Here is a 22,847-nt window from a genome sequence, read left to right as displayed (position 1 = left end):
CTTTTATCTCCTGGATGAAAATTATACTCTTTCCCATTCATTTCCTAAGGCGGTCATTTTTGACCGTAAACAAAAAAAGTGTTTCTACGTTGAATAAATCACTCAAAATTCAAAGAAAGTAGTCAAAATTAATTCTATGTGTTCAAAAGCCTTTTGTGAAGGATATCATAAGATCTTGAGGCAATCTGATGAAAAATGCCATATTTATGGTACAGGGAATGTATAAATCGGTAATTTTTGACCGGAACAGTGTTAGAAGGTTAAGTTAACATATTAGACTACTTATATTAATATATATTGTTTGAATAGGCTACCATATTGCTTAGACTGTCTTGAAACATTAGGCTACAATTTCATAGATTATTTAACTAATGTGTTGTAATGAAAACATAACGTTCAACGTAGCCCTTGCCGTGTTAGCTACTTTTAATTGCTGAAGATGTAGGCTATATCCAAACATAACTCAGAAAATTGGCCAACAAGTTCTGGGCAGCTCTCAGACGGCCTATTGATATTCAGGGATGATCCTGGGCATCCCTAAATATCAATATGGGCGCGATCAGACAGGGCGTAGAGTAAAACGCGAGGTGCACTATGGTGTAAGTTGGACTTGTTCAAGTCTGCCAAAATGCTAGGCGCAGCAAGCGGTAGTTGCCAAATAGCCAACAAACACAGAAGATGCGCTGCAACCAGCGTCCGTCTTATCCATAGGTCTTATCGCGACCTATTCACCTTGCATCCACCAAGGGGCGTTATAGTTTGTGTTTGGTGTATTCTAATGGTACCACTTCTGGAGGACTATCATCTTCAAGGTCGATAGTGCATGCATCTGGGTGACGTAGGCAGATAGGCAAAGGAAAATAAAGTTTTAAACTTTTAAAAAATAAAGTAAAGAAATATTTTTTTTCCTTTTGGGATATAGGCTAATATGGCTATGATAGTGAAGTTTACAAAAATGAAGACAACGTAGGCCTAGACCCTTTACCTATGCCAGTCTGAACAAAGTATGTCGAAGAAATGTTTATAAAAAAGCGATCTTGCACATATGTCTAGTTTACATTTTAATTCGGCATTAATCCTCACATTACAGTGATAGCCAATTAGCCTAGGCCTACTTCCTGTTCTGGCTGGGCAAATTAGGTGGAATAAGCAAAATACTGCTGCTGTTGTATTAGGTCTTATGAAAAGTAGCCGAGTTTTGGGTTAAACATGCAACTGGCCGAACCTGTATTGAGTTACCTGCATACCATCAATGGTTTGTGAATGGTATTGAAGTGGCTATATGTTAGGCTAGTATCGGCCTACGGTTTCACTTAAAAGATATTACGCACACATGTAATTGCTGGTGATTGTTACCCTATTGGGTGGCTAGATAACACCTGCATTTGGCAACACTTGGGGCAAAACGACATTTGCAAATTTTGCTAAACGTAGGCCTCCGACGCCTAATCAAATCAGTGACTGAGCTGGCAGAGGTATTTCTCCTATCGCCCCCTCTCTTCTGGCTTTTATTCAAATTTGGGTCAGGGGTGAGGGTTTCAACGTCACAAGCTTGCAAGATGGCGCTGGGAAGGCTGTGAGATGAGAAAACAGGATGGCTATTTGAAGACCTTCTTTCGATGTATTAAGGTATCTATTTCATTGGAATTCTTGCAACTTAGTGTTTTAAAAAGAAAATCAAAATGCTTGACAAGTTTGGTTGTGTGTTTGATTTCAATCTGCGCTGAAAGCGACTCCAGATTCCTCAAACGTTTGCCTCTTATCGCGTGCCCACAGGGTCTTCTCTTGTTCAAAGCTTGGAGCTCGAGTGCAGCGCCAGCGCTACCAGCCTGCCAGTGCCTGTGCAATATTCGCCATACGTTCTGCCTGGCTTTGGTCGTCGTGCTGTCGAGAGAAATATGACCGTCGACGTGTCCGGTTTTGTTTTCTCCCCTTGTGTAAATAACTTCGTTGGAGTTTAATTCGTCATTGACCCTTAATATTGAAATCCATCTATTTTATCTAGCAACATTCTCTAAACGCGAAGCAACCAGCTAATGGGCTCAGATAAGCCTGGGTCCGCGTCATCACAGCAATACGGTGTGTCTTGTTTTTGAGAAGAGAAGAAAAACAATTACTTACAGATATTTCATGCTTTGTGCTGCTATTGATTATCCGTTTGCTGCAAGCTAGTTTATTATATATTCGTAGACTGTACTGTTTTTTTTTTTTATGATAATGTTAGGCTATCTAACTTTGGTTACATCGTTAGCGAGCTAATTAAATTTGATTTCTTGGTGGGGTAAGACAGTGTTCTCAGGTTTATTTTATTTGTGTTGACACTTTATAGTACTGTCATATGCCATATTGAGCAGATTGGCCACGTAGGACACGCTTTTAGTGTTAACCACAGCTGATTGCAAATTAATCCAGAACGCGTGCTGTCACATTTTGTATCACATCAGCTACAATCTTTACACATAGTTTAAACAAATCGATCTCGAGACGAAAAGATCACTGAGAGATGTACCGAGTTGGCATTGCGGAGACATTTCCTATTTCGGGATGTTTTGTCATATTTTTTGTAGTTATACCGCAATCTAGCTACATTAACCAATGCTGTGTTTGGTTGGATGCGTAATTTAGTTAATTATGCAGCAGCTAAAGTATTTAAACTGTTTTGTACGCTCATGAGACGCTATACCTTTTAATTTTTAACAAAAAGATTGGGTGGTTTTCCCAAACGAATCCAATTTTAATCTCATCCATTTTAATGAAGGGGGAGGGGTGCTGGTGTATTACAGTGTTTTTGTTTGCATTGAGATCGAATGCCACATTTTCTCATGCATTTTATCGGTACGTGTATAGAAGAAATCAGTGAATGCCTTCTTGTTCTGATTTAAATGACAGTGCTGTTTGAGTTAGTGGGTATTTTCTGGTGGTGTCGTAATCTATATTAATGAAACGGTCTCCAGATAGTTTCAACCAGAGAAGATAGCATTGATTCATTTAAATTAAACAATGAATTAAATGTCCCCGTCAGCCTATTTGCAGCTTAAATGTTTGTATTATCATCGTTCACTTCAGCCTACGTGCATGATGACTTTGCTTTGAGTTTAGGCAGTTCTTGGAAAAAGGTACTATGTCCAGTCAACCATATTCTGTTTTGCAAGATCTGAGCTATTAAACCAGTTTGCTATTTACCATATTTTGCAGATGTTTTTGATGTTGGACTGTGTGTGGGGTAGGTGGGAGGTGAGGGGGCTAGGCTGGTGCAGAGATGGTCCCTTCAGCTTCATGCACAAGGAGGTAGTTTCAGAGAGGGAAAACTGTTTGCATAACTCTGATTATTTCTTTTTATACCAGCTTGATGAGAGTAGAACCTTAAGATGAGGCAGCACTAGTCTGCTCCAAGGGAGAATCTAGCCTATAACCTGTCTTGCCACGCATACTTTGCATGTTTGTTGTGAAATACTGCAGTTAATGAAAGCTGTCACAATGAGTGCAGCCTTTCCATGTGATGCTTACTGAGTAGAGAAGGAAGTTCCTTTTTTCTCCTGGATCTATTATGTAAAGTAGCTAGTTACAGGTTTAAAAGGGAGTATTCAGGTAGTAACGCCTGTCTTGTTTTAAAAAATATAGTTGTACATTAATGTTTTAATGGGGAGTGATCCTTATGGATTACTGATTCATTCATTGCACCAGGTTGCATGTATGCATTTTTTCAGAGATGTGTCCCTTCCTCCAAATGCTCTTGGCAGTAGTGTAATACTTGCAATGCTACCACTGAGTTTTTATGCAATGTTTATTAAATGTATTTGCCTTTTGCGAAATAGACAATGAGCAGAAGAAACCAGTGCCTGTTTTAATTTGCAGTTTGCAGTGAGAGCCTCAAACCCAAAGACCACTGAAACCAGAGTTGTTTACTTTTTGGTATGGTATTTCTGAGGGCTCCCTATCTTAACCGTATAGTGAGTGCTTCTGAACTTTAGACCCGTATACTGCTTGAGGGTAGGACTTCGTCTGATTCCCTTTGGGCTAATGGGTGGGCGAGGATATATTGATAAGTGATTCTGTCTTATCTGGACCTCGGGCTGTTACAGCAACACATTTTCGATTACATTAAAGTAAGACAATCAGGCTTTGGGTCAGAAACAACGTGTGCAAGATTAAACATTTGTTTTGTGTGTGGACGTAAGATGTGTGAAACTGCTATTGATGATTGATGACAAGCGTTTTGTTGTCAGTCACTTTTCCACTTGGACCGTTCAGCTTTCTTTTCTTTTCCATATTGAAGTACTTGCACTTTCTCATATTGAAGTACTTGCACTGTCTTTCTCCACAGTTGCACGGCTCTCCTAGTTGTGGGTAGTTTGCATTTAAACACTAATAGCAGGCCCCAGAGGGTATGCGACACAGGATAAGCTTGTTTACGGGGTTAATCATGCTCCTTACCAGGCCGCTTCTGCTTACCCTGTGCTTTGCTGCCTCCAGACGTCCCCTCTTAATGATTAGGACCGTTTCATTTCTGAGATGGCCCCGTCTGCCTTTTTTCGAAAGGTAGCTTTTTTTGTTTGGGGTGGAGGTTAAGAAATGTCTAAGCCAATAAAAGACCCAGAAGTGTCTTATCAACCCGTTGCATGCAAGTCTCAGATAATTTCACATCTCAAACGTCTCCCGGGTCTGCGTTTGGTAGGGAGTGAGGCTTTCTTGAGATATCAACATTTAACAAACAGATGTGGGCCACTATCTCTCCAATCCTTATACGATACTATTGTGGACCAAAGCTAAAAATACTTTACCCAGCGATATTATCACGCCCACCATCCTAGCGGCGTTGAATGCATCAGTGAATAGAAATTCATAGGTGAAGGGGGCAAGTGAATTTTTTTTTGTGTGAGACGACACTGAGGAGTATTCTGAAGCTATTATACTGGTGGGTACAGGTATGGCGCGAGTGTATATGTGTAGCATGACTGCCATCAGATATTGATAGGAAGCTAATACCACTGAATGTTCGTGGGTAATATAATATGTGGATTACAGGCCCATTGGTTGTGAAGGTATATCACTAGTCTAACTAGTGCTACTATGTCTTGGCCAGTATGGTACTACATGCAATAATTGCATTTGTTTTTGGGTATCAAGTTCTGGGTTGCTCACTGCACGTGTGAACAAATTGCAGCGTGTCTTGTGGTACATAAAAGGTTGCTTGCACATGTGAATGACTGCATTTTCTCGCTCTCTGATTAGAGAATAGTCAGTTTGCTCTCAAGACTGTCCGAATCCTGCTATTTCACAATGGCTCAGGATGTGTCTGTGCTGTCAAAGGAAAAGATTGTGCTGCTCTTGTTTATGAATCCTGCAATGCAGTGAATTACTGTGAATATTTAGAAATGATGAGGCATCAGTGTACTAAACGGAAGAGTTACTGATTTGTTTCAGTAAGTTATTTCTAGTCAGCATTATAGATCTATTTTTTTTTCTGTAGATATTTCTGAATGAGTATAACCTAACTGAAATGTCAAAACCAAGATTTATTTTCTTGTTAATAAGTTACTAGGCCAGAATAGGGGAGCTGGTTTCAAATTGGATCTCATTTCTAATCTTGACTCATCCATACTAAATGAAAGGTATAGACATACCAGAAGACTGTGTGTGTGGGGTTAGGTTTGAATTTATTTATCAAGATCGGCATTTTAGTTGGATTTGGTTGTCTAGAGGAAAATAAATCCAATAATGTTTAATTCTGTAATCCTTTCAAGAATGATGTATCAATGTTTGCATCCACAGTCATATTGAGTTATTTATAGTTCCGCTCATCTGCCCATCCCTTACTGTTGAAGCTGATAGGAGGCTAATTTAGCGGGCGAGATATTAGAATGAAGCTGCTGGCTCTGTGATAGCAAATGGGTGTCTACTGTTGCTTTTTTTTCTCTCTTTGTCCTTTTTTTTGCTGCTAGGATTTCTTGAGTGCTTTTGAGTTCGGCCACTTGGTTTACGCAGGGCAGCACTGAAGTGTTTCTGGATTTTTAGTCAGTTTTGTGTCAACTGTTGTGAGCTTGATACTGAATGGGGTGAAGATAACTCTAAATAATCCATCAGTAGTAGAGAAATCAACGGAGGAATTGGTTGAATTGCATATTCTAGATTATATCCAGCAGAGCTTCTTTGCTTGTGGGTGTTTGCTGAAATTGGACCATGGAAATGGGAAAAGAGAACCATATGTGACCTTTTCTTCTGGAGCATTCTGAAGGATCGTTGCCCCAACCAACCAACTACCAATACCATCACCACCACCCCACACACCCCCCAAACCCAAAATGGCTAAATCTCTATCTGTTGCATTTCAAAGATTCTGTTGCAAGCCAGGGCCTGCTTGGGCACTGGGAGGGAAGGAGAACAGGAGAGGGGGTTGCTGGTTTAGCCTACCTGTTCTCACCACACCCTTGGTGAACCACCAGCTCAGGTTGCACTCGGTCCCCCATAGCAAGCGAGGCCTGGGTTGTCTGCCGGCCTCCCTCCCCCCAACGCCCCTGCCCCGCAACAAAGGGAATGACCCTGGAGGCTGGCAGCTCTAGCCGCTGGCAGGAGCGTTAAGACGGCTCCGTTGCCTCCCTGTAAAAAGAGAGATGCAGATCATTGATGTTCGGCCCTCCCTGCTTTACCCCCTCTCCATTGTCCCTAAGCTGTGTATTGGTATACAGCGGGCAACATGATACCAATATTGTGGTGTGGACCAAAAAAAGTGTTTTTTTTTTTTGTTTTTTTTTTTATTTTATTTTTTTAATGGGTGTCAAGGTATTGATTTTTCTTTTTTGTCAATGTCTCCAAAAAAAACTGTGTTTGCAATGATGCTATATCTGATTTCTGGTGGTGTGCCATAACATGTGCGATATTTTCACTGCTTGGTATTGAACCTTCATAATATTAAATCACCGTGGTACATTCTTTGCCACATGGCATCAGCGCTTTATTGTTTCTTATTCATAGTACCTGAACAATTGACGTAACCCAACATTGTAAAGTATTTGTAGCATTTTTTAGACAAGATAGAATTGTGCTGGTTAAATTGTAACCTAGGCAACTGCATGAGTTTGAATAGCCCATTTAATGGGTCACTCCTCAATGTTTATTTCACTGTTTCAGCTGAAACCTTTGGGTGTATTAACACGTTTACCGTAGGCCTGCTCTCTTATAGTATTTTTAACGCTTGATTGTGTTATAGTTTCCTCAACTTATAAAGAAGGGTCTAGCCTGCGGTGCGTTCAATTTCGCAAACATAGTATAAGTATATATACTTTTTTGATCCCTGTGAGGGAAATTTGGTGTCTGCATTTAACCCAATCGTGAATTGGTGAAACACACTGCACACAGTGGACACACAGTGAGGTGAAGCGCACACTAATCCCGGCGCAGTGAGCTGCCTGCTACAATGGCGGCGCTCGGGGAGCAGTGAGGGGTTAGGTGCCTTGCTCAAGGGCACTTCAGCCGCGGCCCACTGGTCGGGGCTCGAACCGGCAACCCTCCGGTTACAAGTCCAGAGTGCTAACCAGTGGGCCACGGCTGCCCCAAAGGCGAGCGTTGCCGAACAGTTTTCCGTTTGCCTTGAGTTTTCGGCGAACGTTTGCGAACAACTGCAAACAGTCTGCAGAGGTAGTTCTCTGCAAACATACAGTGGAACTGGATGTGAGCTTGATGAAGGCAACAATGTAATTACCGTTACAATGGAATGTTAACACCAACGTTCTCCACTGTTGGCCAAATTTGAACGCACCCTCTGATGTCAGGAGGTTGATCACTGTCTGTCTAAAGTTGTTTTCCTGCTGCCGTGGAAGGCCTTTTCAAGCTACATTTTTTGCAGCGATTAGTCATGGGTCATGTGACTTCTGACCCTCTTTTAATGTCCCCGCTCTATTTTTTAAGGTCACAGTAGCTTCCTATTTGGTGAAAATGTCTCCATAAGGGTTTAACATAACCTGAGCTGCAAGTGTTTAGGTTTTTGTGATTAGGTTGAGTAAATTGATTTTCTTCATCCTTGATGTTGATTGAGTGATTTAAGCCAATTTTAGCCAATGCCATTTCATAGTTTGTATAAAAGTCACTTTAAGGCAGTGATAATATTAATCATAGTTTATTTGTATTAACTGTACGATTCTTGTTCCCCTTCAGGTTGTGTAGGTGCAGATAAGAAGAAGCTGGAAATGGAATTGCCAAATCATGCCAAACAATTGCTGCTGCAGCTAAACCAACAAAGAGCCAAAGGTTATCTGTGTGATGTGATCATAGTTGTAGAAAATGCCCTCTTCCGGGCCCACAAGAACATCTTGGCAGCCAGCAGCATCTACTTTAAGTCCCTGATCCTCCATGATAACTTGATAAATCTGGACACAGACATGGTCAACCCGTCTGTGTTTCGGCAGGTATTAGACTTCATTTACACCGGCAAGCTTTTGACCTCAGACCAGGTCAATGACCACAATTTCAGTGCCCTCCTAACGGCAGCAAGCTACCTCCAACTCCACGACCTGGCTGCCCTGTGTAGGAAGAAGCTGAAGCGCACTGGACGGTCCCTTCTCAACAAGCCGACCACGCCCACCAACGGACGAACCTCCCGCAACCAAAGGCTGTCCTCCACCCCCGTCACTCAGATGCAAATGTCAGGGTTAAAAGACAGTGAAAAGCCCAAGCGGCAGCACGACGAAGAGTTGTCCGAGGATGAGATGTTCATCGGGGCCACGGCCAACTCCCTCAGCCCTTCCACCAGTAAGAACGGAAGCAACGGCACCATGACCAACAACAATATCAGCAGCAACAACATCGGGGGCATCCAGGAGCTGGGCCTGGACCTGTCCAAGAAAAGCCCGTCTGGGAGCACGGCCACGGAAGAAGTTAGCCCCAGCAGCATCCCCCAAGAATCACCTCAATCTGCCTCAGAATCCACAGCCAACAGTGCCTCGTTTGAAGAGAACACCACCAACCCTCAGAGCCTGGTCGGTGGAGAGCCCATGGACCTCGGAGACGGCGGAGGAGAAAGCGAGGAAGGCCAGCCGCCCGCCGACGTGGACCAACACAGCAAGGTCCCTTCGCGCTCGCGCCCCACAGCCCGGAGCCGACAGCGGGTCAGAGGCGAAGCCAACAAGGCCGACGACTCGGAGCGAGCCGCGCTCCCCAACGGCGTGGCCAAGCGGCTGAACAACAACATCGGCCCGGACGGCTCCTACCAGTGCAAGGAGGACGAAGAGGGCATGGAGAACGGCCAGAGCGAGGAGAGCGGCAACAGCGAGGGCGAGAGCGGCGGCCGCAACAGCACCAACTACGTCTACCGGCAGGAGGGCTTTGAGCCGGCCCTCGGCGACAACCTGTACGTGTGCATCCCCTGCGGCAAGGGCTTCCCCAGCTCGGAGGAGCTCAACGCCCACGTGGAGACGCACACCGAGGAGGAGCTGTACATCAAAGAGGAGGAGGAGGAGGACTCCTACCAGAAGGAGGAGGAGGCCGAGGCCGAGGACCTGTCGTCCCAGGCGGCGCTGGCCGTCAGCGGGGAGGCCCGCCGATTCAGCTGCTCGGTGTGCAGCCGGAGCTACAAGGATCCTGCCACTCTCCGGCAGCACGAGAAGACCCACTGGCTCACCCGGCCCTTCCCCTGCAACATCTGCGGCAAGATGTTCACGCAGCGCGGCACCATGACGCGTCACATGCGCAGCCACCTGGGCCTCAAGCCGTTCGCCTGCGAGGAGTGCGGCATGCGCTTCACCCGCCAGTACCGGCTGACGGAGCACATGCGCGTGCACTCGGGCGAGAAGCCATACGAATGTCAGCTGTGCGGTGGCAAGTTCACGCAGCAGCGCAACCTCATCAGTCACCTCCGAATGCACACCTCCCCGTCATAAGCCAAAGACTGCCAGCCCAGGAAAACCCTTTTACCTACAACAATAAGCGCGTCTCGCGTCAAAAAAAGAGAAAAGCGCACACTCTTACTTCAAAAGTAGGTATCAAGTTAGTTTTGTCTGGAGCGAGAGAGAGGATGGGTGAGTTTTCTCCTGCCTTCCAATTTGGGAGAAGTGGTCAATATTAAAGTTCCAACCATGAAAAAACCATCATGATCTCCTCAAAGAAAAGAAATCGGTATGATATTTTTTTTTTTCTTTCTTTTTTTTTTTTGCATCTGACTTTACTACATGCTGTGAATGTATGGTTGGGGTACTTATGCTGTTTTTGTGACGACTTCATAGGACAACCAGACCACTACAAATCTGATGCAGTCTGTTTGGCAGTAAGCTTTCATTTCTGTGATGTCTCGTGTCCAGTTGGTCTGGGGGTTTTGTTGGTATCCCAAACATACACACTTTTTATTTCCTGATCAGAATCCTGCTGTGGAGTATTGGCTTGGGAAAGGAGAATCCTAAAGTCAGTTAAGGAAGTCCTTGAAACAAATAGGTATATTGTGACCATAAGATTATGATAAACGTATATTTTAAATTCAGAGGAAGATTTAAGAAAAGAAAAAAAAAAAAACTTTCCCATACTATGGCAAATAAGTGTTTCCAGGGGTCTCAAAGATAGTGTTGTCAGACATACCAAAAGTAGGAACTGTCTGAATTCATTACTGTGGTGTTTCATGAAAGCTTTTGTGCATCCAACCAAACATTTCCTTTGATTTCTGCTCAATACCACGTGTCCACATTGATGCGTGTGGCTGGACTAGTTCTGCTAATGGGTTTCAAACCAGTTGTCCTCAAAGTGAATTGGCTGCATGACAAGCCATCCCATATGCAGGGCATTTTTCACCTTTTCTCTCTCTTTTCCAAATATTTTGCTGTCTTTGGATAAACCCTTTTATGTTGGTACAATATACATTTTATTTTCATACGTTTGATTTGAAGTGCCCTCTATTTTGAGAGACTGGTCATCATTTGCGTACTTTAGCACTTTTGGTTTGAAACCCATGTTCCTCCAGGCTGTCCCATTTAGCCGCGGGAGAGTAATTATAAACCAATACACACATCAATCCACAGCTCAGTTACACCTGGACAGTCTTTGTGGGAACGTGGTACGAGAAATCATTGGAATCTTTTTAAGCTGTGTCGTTTACTCATAGTATATAGGGGTTTACTCTCAAAGAAAAAGCCAAACAAAATGGTACTTGTTTTAGATAACTTATTGTTATGCTTCTGTGAATGTTTAAACTGGAAGTTCTTTTGATATTTCCTTTGGGGATCAGTAACTGGGTTGGCTTGGGTGATGGGCTGGGTGGGGGGACTCTAGTGAATGTCGAGCTTCAGATTCTGTTGGTACTGTTGTGTTTTTACAGTTTTGTTTTTCCCTCACTGAAAAAAGGCAGGTCTATTTAAATAGTCCTGTCACATTGCTACCTCTTAATTCTTCTTAAGAACAATACATTCATTAATGGAAATATGGGGATTCCTGACATGTATAAAGGTTTGCTGAGGCTTTTGAAATATTTGTAGCCTGCCCATCTCTCAACAAAGGTTTTAATGCTACATTTACAAAGTTTTAAACCTATTATAGTAGAAAATAGCTTCTTGGACGCATGTATTTAAGGTATTGTAATTTTTCTTGCCTAGCGCAATTGATGATAAAAATGTAAAGTTTATGTAAGTGAAATCCAAAGAGAAGATATTGTCATGGAGAAGTGGCTACAAACTAAACTTTCCTGTAGAAGTTCACAACCAAAGTGTTTCAATATTGGAAATCGACACTGCAGCTGATAAAATATGATCTCTCCCAAGCATATATATATATATATATATATATATATATATATATATATATTTCTTTTTCCTTAGTTCTTGACAGAGTGCAACATAATTTTTTCCACTATGTTAGTCTTTGGCATTGTACTAAAAACCAATGATCACTTGTGTTAAACTTCTGCTGATTGGTGGGCCGGTGGCTTTGCCTTTGAAGTTTACAGTAGTCTCTCAACAGTGTCTTTCTGTCTCCATGTCCTTACTTCGACTTCAGGAGGACTTTTTTGTTGAAGAACTTCAGAAGGACTAATTTATTTTAGTTCAGACCAAAAATGAGGAAAAAAAAAAGAAAAAAAGTTGAAACTGATTAGGACGTTTGTTAGGTTTGTGTGTTACATGTTGACCATACTTTTGGAAGATCATTGAGGGAGGAATGGATGCACTGGATTGATTTTTTTTTTCTGTCATGTTTTCTCTTAGTATCAATAGAAATTGTCTCAGGCTGAACTTTTGCCCACTTGAGAGGCATCTTACCACAAGTATCACTGTTGACCAATGTTGTGTGAAAAAGGATTACATGGTTTCAGAATGTTTTAATTATCCAATAGATACTTTGTTGACAGTTCTCTGAGGTTACTGACACTAGGGTGAATGTTACGTAATCCAGATTGTCAAGGCAACACTGGTGCATGTAAACTTCTGCTGAATTCCTCGATGCCATTTCTTGCAAAAATTTCACAGATTCACAAAACTCCAAAGGCCAATTCCAGTGTATTGCATTCCTTTTGTATGTTAGCCTTCTCAATGCAACTCCCGTCAGCATTCCGCTTTGGGTTGTTTTTTGTTATGGTTCTTTCTCTTAAAGTCCAATGCGAGGGGTTTTTACTGTCGATGACCGTAGGATGCAGCTATAGTCATTATGAACTGTTGAGCACTGTTTACAAGCAACTTTATCCTGGAATCGTAGCCCCCTCACCCCCGCCACAGTCTGTTTATGAAGTGTTCTTTTATCTTAGACGTTACACAGCCATGGTTGGGTAACGCTGTCTGTGTTTGGGACCATCGAGGCTTTTTTTTTTTTTTTTTTTTTTTCGCCCCCAACACCCTGAAGCGAAGATGAGAAAGAGCCCAGGTCATGTTTGATTCCGTTTCCTCCTTTTTTTTTTTTTTAAACTAGCGTCAGGGGGAAACGGGGTAGATCATCTCACATGATGAGCCGGTAGGCTTGTCGTTGACGGGGTCCACTAAAGTTTATTACCAACTGTGCTGGGCCGAGGTCTGCCACAGCACACCAGTGCTGAGCCTACAGCCTGATGTTATCTTCGCTGGTGTTCCTCGTCATCCATACATTTTTGCAGTAGTGCTCTCAGAGAAAGAATGGCCAAAAATTATGGTTTAACTCCACCCACGTTTTTCTGTCGAGCTGGTTGCCATTAACCCACTTAACTCCTTAGCTCAGACCTTGTTTTTTTTTTTTTTTTTTTTTCCCTCCCTAGTCATCCATTATTACGGAGGAGGATTCCAGGAGAAAGTTGCTGTTGATCTCTTGCATACTTGTCAGCACTTAATCAGTTTTACCATCAATGTCTATGAAGAGAAGTGTTGGGTGGCAAGATTTTCTTTTCTTGTAGGCATTCAGATTATAGCTGAGAACTATAGAAAGAGAGAGCAGGGGGGAGGGGGGGGGGAAGATGACAAAGTTTCAAACTGTGACAATAATATTTCTACTTCAAGACTTCAGGGATGGTTCTGCAGCTTTTAAATGTGGAACTTTCAACTACATTTGTAAGACTGTGTCTACTGTGTCAATTTCTGTATTTTAATGATGAAAAGCAAAACACTAGTTTCCTATGAAAATAGATTTTAAGAGTGTGTCCCATTTCAAACAGCGCCTTGAAAGAAAGGTAGGGAGTGTTCATTAAAAAAAAAAAAAAATACTTTAACCTCCAGAATGTTTTAGAACAAAAAATAGTAGTAAGCATAAATTGTATAAACAACAAAGATTAAAAAAAGCTCATACCCAAATTTACAGACTATTTTCTAAACCAAAGCACATTTTGAATGATTGACAGCTTGTCTGGTATAGAGATACTTGTGTATAATCTCATTGTTTACATAAACTCTTACAGTTTCAGACCTCAGGTGAGGAGAGGCCAATCGGAGAACGCTTCTGCGTAGGTCACCGTCTGAAAGGAAAAAAAGAAATTCTCCAAATGCATTAGTTCTCTTGTACAACAACAAAACCCATAGCTGTATGTCTTTAAGGGGTGTGGTTGGGCATCCTCATATGACTGCTAGAGGGATTTGACTTATGACCAACCACTCTGTGATTGCCTCTACGGACGTGCTGAGGAAAAAAGCGATTGTAGCCTAGAGGCAAACAATAAGCATTTTTGAAGAACATATCTCTTAAGTGCATAAAAATGGACTTTTATCAGAATACTCTGCTGCTTCATTTTTTGTTTGTTTTTTTGTTTTGTTTTTATTTTTTTTTGCTTTTTTTTTTTCCAGAGCTATGTAAATAGGCGTGGAAACCGTGAACACAAAACAAATTTACCTCAAAGTAAACCTTTTAGGATTTTACTTGCTGCATATGTTGTGGAGTGGAAAGAGTCCTCTGTCTCTCCTCTCAGTGTTTAGTCTTTTCTATTAGTATGTTGCCGTCGCTGTTTTTGTTCAATGAGCTGCCTGTTTGTGAAAAGAAGCTCCTACGCTCAGACTGGCCTCTCCTCAAAACCACATTGGTGCAAACACTTATTGACAGTGTTCACTTTTTTATCAAATGTCTATTATCAGTGATGAATGTATTTATTTGTTTTTTTTTTTGTTTGTTTTTTTTTGTTTTTTTTTTTATCCTGTTTTCACTTTGCTAAAATTCACTTTGGGTGAGATAAGGTGTTTCAGGGTCTTGATTTTACGTTTGAAAGCAAGCAGAGAGAAATTTTGAAAGATTACAAAAGCATGATGACATAGAACAGAGCCATAACCTCCCCCTTAGTTTAACCTACAAGAACCGAAGGTAGAGAAGGAATGTACAGGTCTCGTGATGTGCTCATCGGAAAGAAAGGGTGAAATTAATATCACTTAATAATCCTTATCTCACTCAAAGCATGCATGTGCTCCGAAGCGTGTTTTCCTGTAATGGACACTTGAAAGCTGTTTGTCGATTTTAAATGTGACCCCGTGTCTGTACAGTTCCATGACTTGACTCAGAATGGGGACCTTTAGAATGGTGGAACAGACTCGAGTATGTGGAACCAATAATTTGAAGCCAAGCTGGTGTTGTCATGTGTCCACGCATCAAGGCTTTATTGCTTGACTTCTCTCTTTCAGGCGGAAAAATGGCTTTTCTTTTTCCATTAGCAACATGTGAAGGCCAAAGCTTTTTGTAAAAATGAACATTTTACCTCATGCAGAGTGCCCAGCTCTAGCCGCTTTTAGTTTATCCCACGCCGGTCACCCACATCTTAATGTTTTATAGAGGTATATTTTGAGCTTGATGAACTGCACTTTCAATGCCTTTACGTGTTTCTTATTTCATCACTTTATCACCTCACTTTGTCCTTCCAAAGCTTTAAACCAAGTGCGCAAAAAAATGGAAGGTGCTTGGCCACGAAGTGAAATTCTCTTCTGCTGTTGCTGCTGCTAGAACAGTGTTCATCATTGCTCATTTGTTTTCACTTTCAAACAGTCACTAGAGCCACTCATTTTCATCTCTCATAGGACATCCTCTTCAGTACACCATGTAGGACAAACTGCTGTAGAGCTACCAAACCTGAGTCAACCAAACCAAAGTCTCTTGTATGTGGGCCAGGTCGGGTTTGTTCCATTAGTCATGGGTTTCAGGCCGTGGCATCACCCAAATGAGGCAACCACGCCACCATGTTCAACCCTCAGTCCACCGTTAGGCCATCACACACTCTCCCCACCATTGCCGACTGCTGCAGATTCTTTCTTTTTATTTCTTTCATTGCTAATGGAGCAGCTCTGTAGCAGCTGGTGCTGGAGATGTTTGCTTATAGATGCATCCCCTTTGGCTTCTAAAACATGTGAGGCTTCTCCCTTTCAGAATATACCTTTGTGGGTTTAATATATATATTTTAATATATATATATATATATATTTTTTTTTTTTGGTCTTTCATAAGAGCCTTGAGCATAGTACTCTGACAACACCACGGTTTCACGTTTCAATTCCTCGGAGAGCTTGTATTCAGGTCAGAGCTACATGGGAAGCATGCAGCTCAAATGTTTGTGTTATGTGAACACAATACAATGTACAGAGGTGAAGTCATCTTGGCATCCACAGTCTTACAGTCTTAATGTACAGCTATGAGAAGTCATTTTAGATTCTTTTCATTAAAAATCTTGATCAAGAAAGCAAAATGTCATGTTTTTTTTGTCATTGACTGTACATGATTTGGTTCATATGCATTCCATGTACATGTTTTACAACTGTGGGTTTCTGCTTTTGTGTGGCAGGATGGGTGTAGAAAGTGTGAGAGAGTGAAAGTGTGGTGGAGGGTTGGATAGATTGGCAGATGTAGCCTATGCTGTGAGGTGGGGGATGTTGACTGAAACAGTTGGTTGGAGAGGGCACTGATGTCTACTCGAGTGTGTATGTGTGTGTGTTGGGGGGAGGGGGGGGGGGTGGTTGAATGGTGGCAGCAGTGTTTTAGCGGTAAGATGTAGAGTGGTAATGGTGGTAGCGGGGGTGGGGTGGGCAACAGAAGGAGAGGGTCAGCAGTGATTGATGGTCCGGGTGGGGGCATCTCTTAACCCCACCCCTTGTTTCGGGCCGTGCCACTCAGCCTACGCCTGCCATCTGTGAACCCCCCTCCGCTGCTCGGCCAATCCCAACAGGCCTGGTCGTTCTCCCCGGCCGCTCTTCGCCCTCTCGCTCACTATTCCGTGTCCCTCAGGCACACACAAACACACCCGCACTCGTTGGCCCTGCCTATTGTCTCTGGCCAGCCTGCCCCGTGTGTGTGTGTGTGTGTGTGTGTGTCAGGGGGCTGAGGCCCTCTCCACCCTGCCCCCGAGGGAATAGAGGGGTTGGCATTTTTACGGCCCCTTGTGTGGCTGATTTCTACGGGTCCTATCTGGCCCCGCCTCAAGTGGTGTCACATGCCAAATGACCCTGAATGGGGTCACATCCAGGCAACAATGAGCTGTATGTTGATGCTGCCGGCCAACCCCACCCCCCCCCCCCCCCCCCACCCACCTAGGCCTCCTTGCTCCCCCAGTCTGCTAAGGATAGATTAACTATAGTCACATCTGCGAGGAGCGAGAATCACATGCAGATTTTGCTGGAGGTCCCCCCCTCCCCATCTGCATGAATGAATGGTCGTTCACTAGGCTAATGTGCCTGATTTCAGCATCTGCAGCTACATGCAAATTGATCCTCCAGATATTAGAGACATGTGTCCTGTTTTTCCCCCCCTTTGCTTTTAACTTTTTTTTTTTTTTTTGCAGGCCAAGTAGTTGTAGAAAAAGGTCTCGGCTGTTATCAAATAGCAAATGATCAAATTAGTCATTTTCACTAATGGCAAAAAAAAGTATGTGTTTTTATGGATAATCTCGTGCAATTGTATAAGCATAGTAGTGTTTTTTTGGTTTGTTTTTTTTTCTCATTCAACCCCTCAGAATTTCTCCTGGCCTTTTTATTTTTTTGTGCGAAAACAAAAGTCTTTAGAGGTGGCATTGGACAGTAAGAGTAAGAGGGCAGGTGTCTGCTTTATGCTGTATCAGCGCAGCTGCTGCCATTACAGCTCTGGATTAATGCAGACACAGAAAGAGAGAGGGAGAATAGAGAAAAGAGAGAATACAGGCGTATAAACCTGTCCCCCCCCGTACACCAAAATTCTCCCTTTTCTCCCTCCCGTATCCCCCCCCCCACCACTCCCTCCTTTCCCTCCTCTGAGCTGAATGTAGGGGCACCGGGCGCCTTTGCCACGCTGATGGAACGAAGGGGAGGAGGGAGGGGGCCGGAATGAAAGGGCACTACAGGTGGTGGGCACTGGCCGGTCGGCGGGCGCTTTAGCGTGGCGTCCTGATCCTTTCAGCCGAGGGGGGAACAGTAGAGCAGCAGCCACTCTGAGAGAAGGGTCCTGCTGGCCCCCAGAATGCACCGGTCCTTTATGCGCACTGTGCCATGGCTCCCCACAAAACAGGCTTTGGGACGCAGGCATAATGGAGAGAGGCATTCTCTGGGTGCTGCAGGGAGAGCCCCACAAAAGGCTGAAGGAGGCAGGAGCCGGGAGAGGGGGACGAGGGGGGCAGATTTAAAGTGAAATTCTGACATCTGAGCCCTTTTTTCTCCTTCAGTTTTTCATTTTCTATTCAGGAAAATGCAAATGTTAGGTACAAGCAGAGAACGGACTGCTACAAGGGTATTGGAAGGAATTATTGCAGGTACATTTGTGTTTTAGTAGGGAAAAATGACATGCACACTGATGTGTGAATTTAAAATGAACGCAAGACTGAAACCATTTCTAACACCATAAAATGTAGATCATGTACCACACGCACACTGGTGTACACCAATTCTTAACCAAAAGCCTTACCATTCACAAACATAAAGAATCATCTCTCAGGTTCTTTGGTGTTTTTTTCTTCATGGTAGGGCACCTTCTAATGTGCTCTAAATGGAAGTGGCTCCTTTAGTGGTAATACCAACCGTGCTTTGGTAAAACTCTTAATCGGGAGCCATCAGCTCGGTATGATTAACATTAATGGCCCGCGCCTCCCCGTGCTCTCTCAGCACTCATATGTATGGAGATTTAGAGCTGAGACCCTCAACGGCCGGGCCCACACTCGCTCTCACACACACACACACACAGACCTGCTGCATCCAAATTCAGTGGTGGCTTTGGACTCATTCATCACTGTCAGATTTCATTAGGTGTGTGTGTGAGGGAGAAAGAGTTTGTACGTATGTGTTTGAGAGAGGGTGGGGGTGAGGGAGGGGAAGAGAGAGAATAAAGTGAAGTGGTTTGCAATGAAAATCCACATCACCCTTTTCATTGCATTTTCCTGTTGTGGTGCAAGTCATGGAAAAACCGCAGGAGGTGAGGAGAAGTGAGGCTCAGGTAGTAGTATGTTGGTGTCATGCAAGTAACCTACAGTATGTGTAAAAGCAGGGTTTATCAGCTCTCTATGCATTTTCCAGTAAAACCAGTGTTACGGCATCTTCTCGACTCAACTCGTCTGAACTGGTCAATTCAGTCAAGAATGTTTCTTCTCTCTTTCATGCTATCTGGATTTCCATACCTTCATGTGCAGACATGCCAGTTTAGCAATCCAAGGGCTAAATATCAATACTGATACTGTTAGGTGCCCAGTGTGTGTAAACCAATGGAAAACACATTGGTCCTGCTGAGGTGATTGTGTTAAAATCACCACATACACGTTTGAGCTTCTCTTCACATGACACACATGGGACTTAATTCCAGTAGATATTTTTTTCCCTTTCACCATTCTAGGAACCGTCTCTGCCTGTCGTCTGGCTTTTAAAAAGAGCCTTTGTGACAGCCAGCCTAAGTGATGGATGCCCTGGCTTCCCCTAATTAAGGTGCTTTTGAGTCTAATCTGGTTTGTGGGGCTGAGAGCATCATGTGTGTTTCCCCCCATGAAGCATGTCGTGGGTAGGGGTAATCTCGTGTGGAAATCTACCCACCGCGTGGACAGAGGGGACCGGCTTGTGGTAGCCGGTGCCCTGCTCCATTCATGCCTGCCTCTGCCCTCTTTCTTCGCGTGTTTGTCCGGTTTGTTTGTGAGGCCAACAGCTTTAAGTGCGCCCGTTGTCGTGGCGACGACGAGAAATGTTTTAAAGCTCATAATCTTTAAGCTCATTATGATACAGGGTAACACTTTTGTTCTGCCGCTGCCTTAGGCTCGCACCTTCGAATGTGATCTAATGGCAGAAGACGTGCGTGTGCCCGGGATTCAGGTAATGCTTAAGGCAGGAGCGCAGACCAGACGTCGTCTCATGACAAGATTGCTGAGCATGGCGAGTGTAATGGGGCACAATTTTAAAAATAACTTTCATATCCTCTTATGTGAGAGGATGACGGGCACGTATTAGTAGGCTTGTCTCCTGTGGCAGCTGACCACCCAGACCTATGGCGCAGCCCCCTCCCACCGACAGGAGAAAAAGCCCTTAGCCTATGCAGATCTACAGTGGGAGATGGGGGGAGGGAGCAGCCTATATACCTTTCAATACTGTGCAATTGCCAAAGAATACATGAAAAAGGACAATCAAATCAATACATAATAGTCTTCATATAGCCTAAGACCTATGGTTGGTCTCTTTTAACCTGCATGTTGCACAAAACTGGAATAGTTTTCTGAGAGGGGAGAGGATTATGGGCAACACCTTTTATTCATTCTCCACCTCTCCTACTCCAGCCCCCCTCCTCCCCTCCAATCCTCTCTCTCTCCTTTGCCCATGTCCCCATGGAGGGGGCTGTGGGGAAAGGTTTCCATAGCAACCCAGCATTCTCACTAATGTATGGATGGCGGTGGAATTCCAGTAGTCAGTAAGAGAGTGGGCAGCAGAATGGAGGCATGGAAAGGTGGGGGCTACAGTCAGAGAGAGAGAGAGTAGGTAGACACAGAGAGGAGGGAAGTAGGCGCGGGATGGGGTGTGTGTGTGTGTGTGTGTGTCTTTTGCTCAGGCTCTGGAGCTTGTGATCTTCGCACCTCTTCTTATGAACCTGCAGTAGGCTACGTGTGTGGGGTGGAGATGAGTCTCTTGGAGAAAACGGGAGGCCTATATATATATATATATATGTGTGTGTGTGCGTGCATGTGTAGTGGCGTTTCTATATGTTCGAGGCATAGGCTGTGCTGTAAAGCTCTGAGGCTCAGAGTAGGGATGAGGGATGGGGTGAGGGTGGAGGGGGGGTGTGGGATGGACGGCCAGTCGTTGAGAGGTGCCTTAATGAGTCCAGGGCTGGTTAACGTGGCTGATCCAGGCTGGAGATAGTGCCCATGTGACCTCCCACTTATGGATCCGCTCAGCAATTCTGCGCCTCCTGCTATATCATCCTCATTAAATATTAATGCCCGCAGGACTCAAAGTATCCAAATACGCGCCTACCCAAGGCAATCCTGGACTTGTAAGATGAACCACAAGAAACACGACTCCAACAGCACTGCAGATATCATGCAAGGTTAAAATGACCCATCATGCTATCGTAATACCACAGATTTACAGAGAATACTCAATGTTATGCATTACCTACCAGTTCAGTTTAGTTTGACTTAACATATCTCTAAGTTGAGATCTAAGTCTCTAAGTTACTTGTTAGAACAGCAGCACCTGCATTGCCACTCATTTATTGATGAAAGACAGACTTTAGAAAGACAAGTTAATACCAACAATTGAGTTGTTTTATTGCTATTAGTTGTGATTTAGTTTAGCAAATTGGAGGTGGCCTAACATCGCATGGTAGCTTTATTACAGTTCCTACATAGTGGCTGACTGATATAATTGCAGATAGATATAGATCAGACCTAAAGCATTGTAAGATTATTTTAGGAGGAGTTAAAAATAAAAGCACAGACAAGACAGCTCTTTCCATATACTGTCGTTTATATTTAGAATTTGATCAAACATGTACATTTCAAATGATCTTATTTCAACTGGAGCTCGGACGTTATGTCATACGTTCAACCACTCACTCATTCACAGACACACACACACACACACACACACACACACACATCCATACACAAACAGACACACATGACCCATGATTACCAATGAACAAAGTTCACATAATAAAGCCCCTGAATCCCACATGACCTGCTGGCAGAGGATGTGTGTGTGGTGTGGTGTGGTGTGGTGTGGACGGGGGAGGGGTGGGTCTCGGTCCACATCTCGAGCTCTGCCAGAGGCCAGTCATACAGGAGTGTCCGTCTCCTCCCTACCCCCCACCTAACCCCCCCCCCCCCTACACCCTCCCCCCCCGGGCCCCTTCCCCTCCCCTCCCCTCTCCTGCCCCCTCTGCTGCGGTCAGCACACTACCAGGGCCAAAGGCCGGCAGAAGGCCGGAAAGCAGCGTGCGTGTGTGTGGGGGGTGTGGGGGATCGGCACCCTTCTGGTGTCCACTGCTGGGCGGCCGTACAGATAAAAGGACGGAGTGAGTGGGAGGGGTCAACAAAACTGCAATGACTCCGCCATGTAAAAGGTGAAATGTGAAAAATAATATCTATATATATATTTATATGTCTATAGTATGAAATAACTCAAATAAGACTCAATCTCAATACAGCCTCAGCAAATTTTCTGAAATTTTTAACAGTAACCAACATTTTCTCTCTTATGTCCTCTTCTTGCTTCCTCTGGTTAAAACCACATTAAAACGTATTTATATACAGAACCAGGGAGTGGGATGGGTCCTACTCTAAGACTTAATCCCAAATACATGACCTTAGTTGATAGTCTACAAGTAAACATCCATTTCCCCAGAATTATAATACATCTAAAAAGTAATACAGCTGTCAGTTAAGGGCTATCTCCTGACACAGGGTGTGGATATGACAAAGTCTCTGCACTCACAAGGTAAAACACAAGAACGTTTCTAAAACTGTTCAGTCAAACACACGATGGTGATTAAGACGTGCACAGGTTGCATAACGGCCCCAGGGCCTGCAGGGCAAATAGGTTGGTACAGTTGGTGGTATAGCTTATTGGGCTATGCTAGCTGACCAAACCCTGAGGGTCTTCACTGACCGGCCGTGCTCGGAGAGACAGATGGTCGAAGCCTAAGGGGTGAGGGTATTGGTCTTGGTTTTGCAGCACATCGTTCATCTCTCACCAGTGATTGGTGGACGGGCCAGACGGTCTGTCCTCTCCAGTACGTACGGTCAGTGACAACCAATCCTGAAGGTTCAAGTTAAAGGTCAAGACTGCTTCACACACACACTGAATGGAATGTTCCAAATATGGACGTGCACCACATTAACTACAGGGTTAAAAGAGAGCCACAAAATCAAAATCAATCGTCAACACCATTTAGATATACAGTACATGCTGATTACAGTAGCCCAGAGCTGAAATGATTAAAAATGGTGATGCTAAGTACAGTAGCTGAGAGTTCAAACTGACTCAAACTGTTCATGAACACAGCAATGGATTGACTGGCAA

At 43.8% G+C, this 22,847-nt stretch overlaps 2 protein-coding genes across 2 annotated transcripts in view; one reads left to right on the top strand and one right to left on the bottom strand.

Annotated features, from left to right (window-relative positions):
* Positions 1-1,562: 1,562 nt before the first annotated feature.
* On the top strand, positions 1,563-11,721 carry hic2 (hypermethylated in cancer 2). The gene is made up of 2 exons (XM_076303075.1): positions 1,563-1,629; positions 8,152-11,721. The coding sequence occupies exon 2, from the start codon at positions 8,184-8,186 to the stop codon at positions 9,870-9,872; it is 1,689 nt and encodes a 562-aa protein (XP_076159190.1). The 5' UTR covers positions 1,563-1,629; positions 8,152-8,183; the 3' UTR covers positions 9,873-11,721.
* Positions 11,722-21,691: 9,970 nt separating this feature from the next.
* Positions 21,692-22,847, bottom strand: part of pi4kaa (phosphatidylinositol 4-kinase, catalytic, alpha a) — a 50,812-nt gene continuing 49,656 nt past the window's right edge. The window contains exon 54 of the mRNA XM_076303074.1: positions 21,692-22,847. This exon is cut by the window's right edge and continues 240 nt beyond it. The gene's annotated coding sequence lies outside the window, so the exon portion shown is untranslated.

Source organism: Alosa pseudoharengus, unplaced genomic scaffold (genome assembly GCF_046254945.1).
Source record: "Alosa pseudoharengus isolate Yale_2024_CS ecotype anadromous, Long Island Sound unplaced genomic scaffold, YU_APseudo_1.1 YU_APseudo_1.1_scf_24, whole genome shotgun sequence".
Lineage (NCBI taxonomy): Eukaryota > Metazoa > Chordata > Actinopteri > Clupeiformes > Clupeidae > Alosa > Alosa pseudoharengus.
The sequence above is the reverse complement of the archived record's forward strand: the minus strand, read 5'-3'. Positions and strand labels throughout refer to the sequence as shown.

Bases quoted from the DNA above. Each gene is read 5' to 3' on its own strand.
- hic2 (XM_076303075.1), top strand. From the start codon at position 8,184: ATGGAATTGCCAAATCATGCCAAACAATTGCTGCTGCAGCTAAACCAA.